The sequence below is a fragment of the Ananas comosus genome, linkage group 13 (genome assembly GCF_001540865.1).
Source record: "Ananas comosus cultivar F153 linkage group 13, ASM154086v1, whole genome shotgun sequence".
NCBI classification, from domain to species: Eukaryota; Viridiplantae; Streptophyta; class Magnoliopsida; order Poales; family Bromeliaceae; genus Ananas; species Ananas comosus.
Window position 1 is genome coordinate 11,044,328 of NC_033633.1, and position 10,118 is coordinate 11,054,445.

The following is a 10,118-nucleotide window of genomic DNA, read 5'->3' on the forward strand; positions in this document are numbered from 1 at the left end:
TTGATGTTATATTTGAATTTGTATTTTAAAAATTAGTTTTATTTATAATATATTTGAAATATTGAAAAATAAATAAATTGTTTCGGGTTCAAATTTCGAAGTTCGCGGTGTCGGGATTCGGATTTTTGGTCGGGTTCGGATTTGGATATGGATTTTTAAAATCCGTCGGGTTTGGGTTCGAGTTCGGGTCTCGGGTTTGGAGTCGGGTTCGGATTCGGGTTTTTAAAAATCCGCCCCGAATCCGACCCGTTGACATCTCTGTATATATATCCCTACCCCATTTGTTAATAATTCTATAGCTCCTTCTAAGCTGCAGCTTCTTTCAAGTTCTCAACCTCTTTGATTTCATTTCAATGGCTCCACCACCAAACGACCCAATTGCTTCTGTGAATTCCACAACTCACTCTGCTGCCCCCAAAAGCGGGGCTTTCTCCCTCAGCGAGGGGAAGCTCTTCCTGAACAACATTCCCCTACTCTCCGACGTGCCCTCGCATGTCACACTCTCTCCCTTCTCCCTCCCCCACTCCACCAATGCACCTCCCCACATCACAGACCAAGCGCAAGCCCAAGCCCACAGGGGCTCCTTCCTCGGCTTTCGCCTTCCGCACCCCTCGCACCGCCCCGAGACCTCCCTCGGCCGCTTCGCCTGCCGCAGGTTCCTCAGCACCTTCCGGTTCAAGACATGGTGGTCCACCATGTGGGTCGGCTCCCGCGGCCGCGACCTCCAACCCGAGACCCAGTGGCTCCTCCTCCACGTCCCCGAGCTCGCCTCCTACGTCCTCATCCTCCCCCTCATCGAAAACAAGTTCCGCTCCGCCCTCCGCGCGGGCGACGACGACGATCATGATCATGTCGTGCTCTACGCGGAGAGCGGATCTTATTCTATCCAATCCAATTCATTCCGCCGCATGGCGTACATGCACGTCGCGGACGACCCGTATGAATTGATGCGCGAGGCGTACCGAGCTGCGCGGGTGCAGCTCGGCACGTTCCGGCTCGTAGAGGAGAAGGCGCTGCCGGCGCTCGTCGACAAGTTCGGGTGGTGCACTTGGGACGCGTTTTACTTGACTGTTGATCCGGCCGGGGTGTGGCATGGGCTGAAGGAGCTCGCCGAGGGCGGCGTCGAGCCGCGGTTCCTCATCGTCGACGACGGCTGGCAGAGCGTCAACTTGGACGGGCAGCCGCCGGACGAGGACGCCGCCCGGCGGCTCGTGCTCGGCGGCGAGCAGATGACGGCAAGGCTCCACCGGTTCGACGAGTGCGAGCGGTTCCGCCGGTACAAGGCCGGCGCCTTGCTTCGTGAAAATGCGCCGCCTTACGACGCTTCGCGGCCGAGGAGGATAATTCGCAAGGCGGCGGAGATCGAGAGCGTGGGGAAGGCGCGCGCGAAGGCGGCCCGGTCCGGCGCCGCCGACCTGTCGAGCTTCGACGAGAAGCTCGCGGCGCTGCGGAGCGAATTGGACCTCATGCTTGAGGGGAGGAAAAGCGCCATTGACTACAGCGGCGGCGACGGCGACGGCGAGTGTTCGAGTGATCAAATGGGCCTCAAAGCGTTTGTGAAGGATCTTAGGACGAGGTTCAAGGGGCTAGATGATGTGTACGTGTGGCAAGCGCTTTGCGGGGCTTGGGGAGGGGTGAGGCCCGGCGCAACTCACCTCAATGCGAGGGTGGTCCCCGCGAAGATCCCGCCGAGCTTGGCCGCGACGATGGACGACCTCGCGGTCGACAAGATCGTCGAGGGCGGGATCGGGCTCGTCGATCCGGCCCAGGCCGCCGATCTCTACGAATCGATGCACTCGTACCTCGCGAGCGCCGGAGTTACCGGCGTGAAGGTCGATGTCACGCATGTAAGTTCAAACAAGTGTGGTATCATAGCAGTAGGTCCTTTATTTTGTAATTCGTTGTTTTCGCTTGTTGATTTCGTAGGCGTTGGAGTATGTTTGCGAGGAATACGGGGGCCGAGTCGAGCTCGCGAAGGAGTACTATGATGGATTGTCCAAATCACTTGTGAAGAACTTCAATGGAACAGGGATTATCTCTAGCATGCAACAGTGTAATGACTTTTTCTTCCTTGGAACATGGCAGGTTCCAATGGGGAGAGCAGGTAACAACCTAATTACTTATTTATTTAGTTTTTTTGGGAGAAATTATGTAGCTACCATGTTCATAATTCGATGAAATATCAAAGAATTTTATGGGGATTGTTTCTTTTTTCCTAGATACAATTATGTAATTGCCATGTTCAGAATCTGAGAATTCAATGTTTTCTGGGTGAAATCTTAGATGGGTTTTCTTTTTTTTGTATAAATTTTGAGTACCATGTTCATAATTCGATGAAGTATCGAAGAATTTCATGGGTTCTGTTTCTGTTTTCTTGATACAATTATGTAACTACCATGTTCAGAATCTGAGAATTCAATGTTTTCAGGGTGAAATCTTAGATTTTTTTTTTATTTGGTAGAAATTTTGAGAACCGTGCTGATAATTCGATGAAATATCGAAGAATTTCATGGGTTTGGTTTCTGGTTTCTTGATACAACTATGTAACTAGCATGTTCAGAATCTGAGAATTCAATGTTTTCAGGGTGAAATCTTAGATTTTTTTTTTTTTTATTTGGTAGAAATTTTGAGTACCATGTTCATAATTCGATGAAGTATCGAAGAATTTCATGGGTTTTGTTTCTGTTTTCTCGATAGAATTATGTAACTACCATGTTCAGAATCTGAGAATTCAATGTTTTCTGGGTAAAATCTTAGATTGTTTTCCCTTTTTGTTTTGTAGAAATTTTAAATACCATGTTCTTAATTCGATGAGATATCGAAGAATTTCATGGGGATTTTTTCTTTTTCTTTGATAGGAGTTATGCAATTACCATGTTCAGAATCTGAGAATTCAATGTTTTTTCTGTAGAAATCCTTGTTCTGTACTTCAATTGTTTTCAGAAAACAAAAGTTTCCTTTTCCTCTGGTTTTTTTTTTTTTTTTTTTTCTGTAGTTAGAATCTGAACAAAACCATGTTCGTAATAATTCGACGAAATAACTGAGAATCCGACGACGTTTTCAGGCGACGACTTCTGGTACGATGACCCGAACGGCGACCCGATGGGCGTGTACTGGCTGCAGGGGGTTCACATGATCAACTGCTCCTACAACAGCCTGTGGATGGGCCAGTTCATACAGCCAGACTGGGACATGTTCCAGACCGACCACGCCTGCGGGGCGTTCCACGGCGCGTCGCGGGCGGTCTGCGGCGGCCCCGTCTACGTCAGCGACTCCCTCGGCGGCCACGACTTCCATCTCCTGAAGAAGCTTGTGTTCCCTGATGGAACAGTTCCAAAGTGCATCCACTATGCTCTTCCCACCAGGGACTGCCTCTTTGAGAACCCTCTCTTTGATCAGAAAACAGTTCTCAAAATTTGGAATTTGAACAAGGTTTAGCCTTTCTCCTTTTCTGAGAAATTCAATCACACATTTTTTTTTTGTTTGTTTTTAAATGGATTTGTTGTTTAAGTTAAATACACAACTTAATGCTCTGGTTTCATGGAACTTTTCAACCATATTTTGAATCCATTAGGTACAATTAGTTAAGTGTCCATGTAAGTGAAATTGTTGATATATATATATTTGACGCTTTTTATGTACCAATGCGAGAATTGCAGTACGGAGGTGTTATCGGAGCATTCAATTGCCAAGGCGCGGGGTGGGACGCGAAGGAGCGGCGGATCCGCGGATACTCGCATTGCTACAAGCCGGTCGACGGTCGGGTCCATCCGACCGACGTCGAATGGGGCCAGAAGAAGGAGACGGCTGCGTTAGGCCGGGCTCAGAAGTACGCGCTTTACTTGCACCAGGCCAATCGACTAGTCCTGACGAACATAAGCTCGGGTCCGATCGAATTCACTCTCGAGCCGTCCGCATTCGAGATCTTCACCTTCGCGCCGATCGAGGAGGTCGGCGGAGGTGTTGAGTTTGCACCAATTGGGCTAGTGAACATGTTCAACTCAGGAGGGACATTGCAAGAAGTGGTGGTGCACAATGAGGAGGGGGAGGAGGGGATTAGGGTTAGGGTTAGGGTTAAGGGGGGAGGGGAACTATTGGTGCACTCTAGTGTGGAGCCAAAGAGGGGATTGGTGGAGGGAAAAGAGGTTGGATTTGAATGGAAAGGGGAGGGAGAGGTGAGAGTGGATGTTCCTTGGAATGAGGAGAGCCATGGTGTGAGTGATATTGTCTTTGTTTATTAATAATCATGGTTTCATGAATTTAGAAGCTTCTAGAACCTTCTAATTAGGGTTTGTTAGTTTGGCTTTTGAGGATAAGAAAAAAGAAATGTTTGTGTTTAAAGCACAATATAAATAAATTTTCTTTTTGTTATGTGATATCTTGGATTGCACTTTTATTTGGTGTTTAGACCTTTGGAAATATTATTGGGCTTTTTTGCTACACTTATTTGGATACTAATTATGTGGTTATTAAAATTGTAATTTTGGCATCATTGACTTAATTGGCCAAAAATAAATAAAATTTAGGGATTATATTAGTTAGCAATATTGAAAAAAAAAGTAGGAATTATAATTGTCAAATAGTGTTTACTAAATTTTGATTTAGATTGATTTTGATCATGTCCAATACATCTATCAACCAATTGTCTTTTCTAGTTTAGTTTATACTAGTATAGTTTCTGTCTTTTGTAATGGATATAATTTATAAGTTTTTAATTATATTTTAAAAATATAATACGTATAAATATAAAGTCACTTTGCAGATATAGAGTACTGAATCTTGTCAAATAGAAAGAGCTTGTCCCTACAAGGTCTAAGTGAATTGGAGACGTTTTAGCACGAAATTGATACGCAAACAAATTCAAAAGTTCTAAAGCTACAAGGATAAGATATAGACATATATCATAGCACTGTACACAAGTTGAAATACTATACATCACTAAACAAAATCATAAAAGCCTCAAATCCTAAAAAGTAAAAGTACAAATAAAAGACCCCGGCCCTCGCCAGTCCAGATGTGTGTAATACAGAACAACTCTTAGAATTGATTGTGCACACATACACATGGCAGTCTGTTGTCGTTCCCATGGGCTTTTGTTGTAGAATCGGAGCGTGACAATAGCATGAAACAGAAGTGTCCATTTTTATACAGCTATTCATCATATAATTTCTAGGCATTTGATTTCAAACTATGAGTATTCTTTTGAAATAAAATAGTGAAATTTGTATTATGCTTATTTTTAGGCTATTTTGTTTAAAAGATACATATATTTTTTTTATGTTTTTTTGCTTCTCACTTTTGTGAGTGTTGTAGGTAATTTTGGTGGACTGATATAAACAAAATAATAACTATTATACTTGTTAGGAATTCTTAAAAAAATTATGATAAGATTTGATCAATATTTTTGTTGATTTTCAATTTTTTTTAATTTCAGCTATTCTTTTTAATTAACTTAAAATTTTGATGAAATTTGACTATTTTATCACCTACTAATCTTAAGTTTGACAGAATCCTCAATAAATTTGATAAATGTTGGTTTAAAATAACCTGATTTTCAAAAAATAAAAAGCTGAGTGGTCTATTTTAAAATGGGTGAAAGTTTGAGGAGATCTCAATATATTTTTATTTATTTTTAATTTAACTAACAAGAATATTTTAAGCTAAAAATATTATAAATTGAGAAAGTATCAATTAATTAAGGCCAATTTGCATAAAAAATTTACTAGTTTTGCAATTTTGCAAAAGTAAGCCACTATTTTGGATTTTGCAGATTCTAGCGGAATTTTTAGAAAACCGACTAAAATACCCTTATTCTCTTTTATCTCTCCTTTTTTTTTTTTTTTTTTTTTCTTTCTAACCCTCCTCCACCACTTCCGCGGCCCTCTGCAACGGTAACGAGGGCGGCGCTACCTCCTCCTCCTCCGCCTCTGCCTCCATCGGTGTCGGCACAGTCGTCAGCGGTGGAGGAGAAGAACTCGAAGCCGCCTCCGCCAACGCTAACACCGATGAGGGCGCTGGAGGAGAACTCGTAGTGGGCATAGGTGAGGATGGAGAGGACGGAAGCAATGAGGTCGTGGCCGAAGAGGTGCTCGCCGCCCGTTAGGATGAGAATGAAAACGTGCCCATCTTCAAGGAGCAAAAAAAAATACAGAGAGTAAAAAAATAAAGAATAAAAGAATAAAAGAATAAAAAAAATATTGTAAGACTATTATATATCGTCGCTATTACAGAAAAAGCCAAGAATCAAAGAAAAAGGAAGAATTTAAAATAATAATTGCACTTAAAATAAAGTTGCATTGTTTTACAAGAAAATTACATTATTTAAAATGAATGTTGTATTTTTTAAGTTGTAAATTATATTTTTTGAAACAAAAGTTGCACTCCTCCGACAAAATTTATACTGTTTCAGAGAAAATTACACTCTACCTTTCATGGCAACCACGCTCGCTAGCAAGAGCCTCTCCACCCTGCGCACCGCGTCGAAGTGCCGAAATTCGGAGACGACCCACTACTCTTGTGTGCGGCTCGCGTTACTCCCACGAGGCTGCGGAGCTCCTCCATCGCCACCACCAACGTCGGCGCCATGTTCAACAATATCATCAAGCGTGGCGGCCGCAAGGTGCCCACATACGAGTCCTCTTGCCTCAACTCCTCCTTCTTTCTTTCCGCCCCACTCGTCTCTATCAACCATGCCTCATGCTCCACCACCGTCGTCATCACTACACCCCCGCTCTCTCCGGGCTCCTCATTTGTCGCCATCTCCGTTGCTGCCTCCTCCATCGCTTCCGCAGCCACACCAGGGGCATGAAGGCAGCCACGTCGCCCACCAAGTATTCAAGATTGAGCCCTTCCCCCTCCTCCGTGACGTGCCTGCGCTGGACCTTCCCGAACTGCCCTGCACTCTTCCTCCATAATCTCCAAATCTAGTCCTTCCTCTTCAACTTCTCTGATCCCCTTCGCTCCCCGTGCTAGAAGGAGGTGAAGCGCTAGACCTTGCGCAAGCTCATCAAGTTCGTCAAATCTAACTCCTTGAGGCACCTCCTGAGCCCCTCTAGAGCGAGCTCCAACATGGCGCGCGGGGTGGAGAGGCTCGTGCTGATGAGGGTGGTCATCATGGATGGTATGAATGCAATTTTTTCTAAAACAGTATAACTTCTGTCAAAAGAGTGCAACCGTCGTTTCAAAGAGTACAATTTTCATTTCAAATAGTGTAATGTTCATCCTAAACAATGCAATTTTCTTATCAAACAGTGCAACATTCATCTTCTTCTTCCTTCTTCTTTGATTTTTGACCTTTTTTGTAACAGTGACGATATATAATAGTCTGTTAAGGAGAAATTTTTTTAATTTTTTTTATCCTTTTTTTTTTCCTACCCTCTGTATTTTTTTCTGCTCCTTAGAAATGAGCGCGTCTTCGTCCTCAGCCTCACGGGTGGCGAGCACCACTTCGGCCACGATTTCATCGCTTTCGTCTGCTCTGCCCTCATCTACGCCCATTCTGAGTTCTTCTCCTCTGGTGCCAATGTTGGTGCTGGCGCAAGCGGAGACGGAGGCAGCCCTGAGTTCTTCTCCTTCGGTACTGACGTCGCTCCCGGCATCGGCAAAGACGGAAGTGACGGAGGCGGAGAAAAAAGAGACAATGCTGCCCTCGTTACCATCACCGAGGGAAGCGGAGGTGGTGGAAGAGGGACGTCGGAAAGAAAAAAAAAGAACAAAAGAAAAAAAAAAAAGAGAAAGAAAGAGGAATAAGGATATTTTGGTTTGTTTTCTAAAAATTCGATCCAAATTTTCAAAATCCAAAATAATGGCCCATTTTGCAAAACTGAAAAACTAGTGCATTTTTTATGCAAATTGGCCATTAATTAAAGAAGCCCTATTTTAATATACTCTTTTTATAGGGGATGATAATAAATATATTTTCACTTTATTTTTTTTAAAAGGTACATTTTTACTAAATGAGAAAATGTCAACTTCAAGGGTCGCTTTCTCTAGTCCCTTTAGAAACTACTCGGTAGAAATGTATGAAGACCCTCTCAACTATAAGCGTTTTCAAAATACCCCCCCTTGACTTTAATTTTTCACTAAATTACACTTTTGGTCCTCAAACCGTGAAGGACGCAATAAATAGGTCTATAATTTACTTGACATACCAGTAATGTATCGCTAATATGGTAATGATACGATTATATTATTACTGATAATTGTATTAACATGATGTGACGTTAGTGTAATATTATTATAAAAAATATTATGCTGTAAAATTTAATTACAATAATTTATAAGTTTCGTATCATAAAATTAAGACGAATTAAATATAGTTACTCAAGTGTTACTGACCTTGTCGTTTGAGGGCCAAAGGTATAATATATAAAAATTGACATGATGACATCTAACTTTTTATTTTTTAAAATTAAGTGATATTAATCAATTAAAATATAAAATTATCAAATTTTTATAACCTAATTAAATCTAAAGACTAGTTAATACTTAAAGCTAGTTAAATTTAATAAAATTTTTATTTTAATTAAATATGAGAAATTTAACTGAAAAAGTACAAGTTGAGGGGTCTCAGATAAAAAGGGTACGGAATTCAAAATTTCTTACAATTGAGGGGGTTATCATACATTTTCCAGCAAACCAGTGAACCACTCTGCGTCCTGATAAAACCATTTCTTCCGACACCAGAAAACGAAACCCACAAAATAAACCAACACAAATGACATATGCCACGTCATCCAAACCAGTATCCGTACAGCGGAACTAACTTTTAATAATTAATAATAATAATAATAATTATACTACAATAATATTTTTAATTCTGCAAATATAATCTGCACGTTCCGTCATGTTTTGTCCTTAAATTTTTAATTTAATATAGTTTTTATATGAATATTTTAAAATATTTTATCATATCTTACGGTTTATTTTAATTAACTTAATAGTGATATAACGCTGAGGTGACAACGATGTGATAATATTATAGTCGTGGTAAAATCTAAAATGTTACTATTGTCGTATCAACGTTATATCATTATCTAGTCTGCTTAAAAGTTTGAACAAAAAATTACAATAAATTAAGATATGAATATCAAACTGTCACTCATTTGATAAGTTGAGGACCAACAGTGTAATCTGGCCTATAAAATACATCTGACTAATGATCTAAAAGTTAGTCAGACTGTGACCCGGTGTATAAAGCAATTTGATTTAATCCTTTGAAGCGAATAAGTCAAAAAACTGTTTTGAACTGTTAGAATTAGGGGTTCAATCATGGAACTCATGAGCTAGTCCGATTTTAATCAAACTAGCTGGATTTTTATTATCAAGTCATATTAATCCAACAACTTAAATTGAACTAAGTTGATTTTATTTTCTATTAACATAGATTAATTTTATAAATAATAAAATTTAAAAATCTATATCTATTTAACTTGATTTAAAAATTAATATTTTATAATTAAGTATGATACTACAATAAAAAATACATGTATATTTTTCTATAGATAATAATATTAATAATAATTAAATATTTATAATGTCATGCTGTCGTCACTGGTTCAATCAGTTGTTGTCTTTTGATCCAATAATATTTTTAGATCACTATTTGACTCGATTTTTAAAATATTGCATCTAACGAATCAAAATTTGATGTCGAAACCTTTATTATAGCAAATTGCGAAGTGCGGTGTATGAGAAATACTTAAATACTCCTAAAATATTTTCAAAAAATCGCTATTTGACCCGATTTTTAAAATGTTGCGTCTAACGAATCAAAATTTGATGTCAAAACTTCCATTACAGCAAACTACGAAGTGCGCAGTGTATGAGAAACACTCAAATATTCCAATAATATTTTCGAAAAATCGCTATTTGACCCGATTTATAAAATGTTGCGTGTAACGAATCAAAATTTGATGTCCAAACCCCTATTACAGCAAATTGCGCAGTGCATGAGAAACACTCAAATAGTGTACGTGACATATTTATGCACCGGGCGCAGGGAAAATTTGTCGTACACCGAGTCACTTACGCGGTCACTCAGTTTTAGGTGCGCATAATTCGCGGGCGCGTAAGTGGATATGTTCGGTATATATGGCATTGAAAGCTCCACCCAACAT

At 40.6% G+C, this 10,118-nt stretch overlaps 1 protein-coding gene across 1 annotated transcript; it reads left to right on the forward strand.

Annotated features, from left to right (window-relative positions):
* LOC109719199 (stachyose synthase-like) lies at positions 305 to 4,371 on the forward strand. The gene is made up of 4 exons (XM_020245745.1): positions 305 to 1,847; positions 1,927 to 2,104; positions 3,065 to 3,432; positions 3,660 to 4,371. Exons 1-4 carry the CDS (start codon positions 354 to 356, stop codon positions 4,239 to 4,241), a joined length of 2,622 nt encoding a protein of 873 aa, XP_020101334.1. The 5' UTR covers positions 305 to 353; the 3' UTR covers positions 4,242 to 4,371.

Excerpts from the sequence above, each read along its gene's own strand:
- LOC109719199 (XM_020245745.1), top strand. The coding sequence starts at position 354 with ATGGCTCCACCACCAAACGACCCAATTGCTTCTGTGAATTCCACAACT. Across the intron at positions 2,105-3,064 it reads GGTTCCAATGGGGAGAGCAG|GCGACGACTTCTGGTACGAT; the intron begins GTAACAACCTAA and ends CGACGTTTTCAG. Across the intron at positions 3,433-3,659 it reads AAATTTGGAATTTGAACAAG|TACGGAGGTGTTATCGGAGC; the intron begins GTTTAGCCTTTC and ends CGAGAATTGCAG.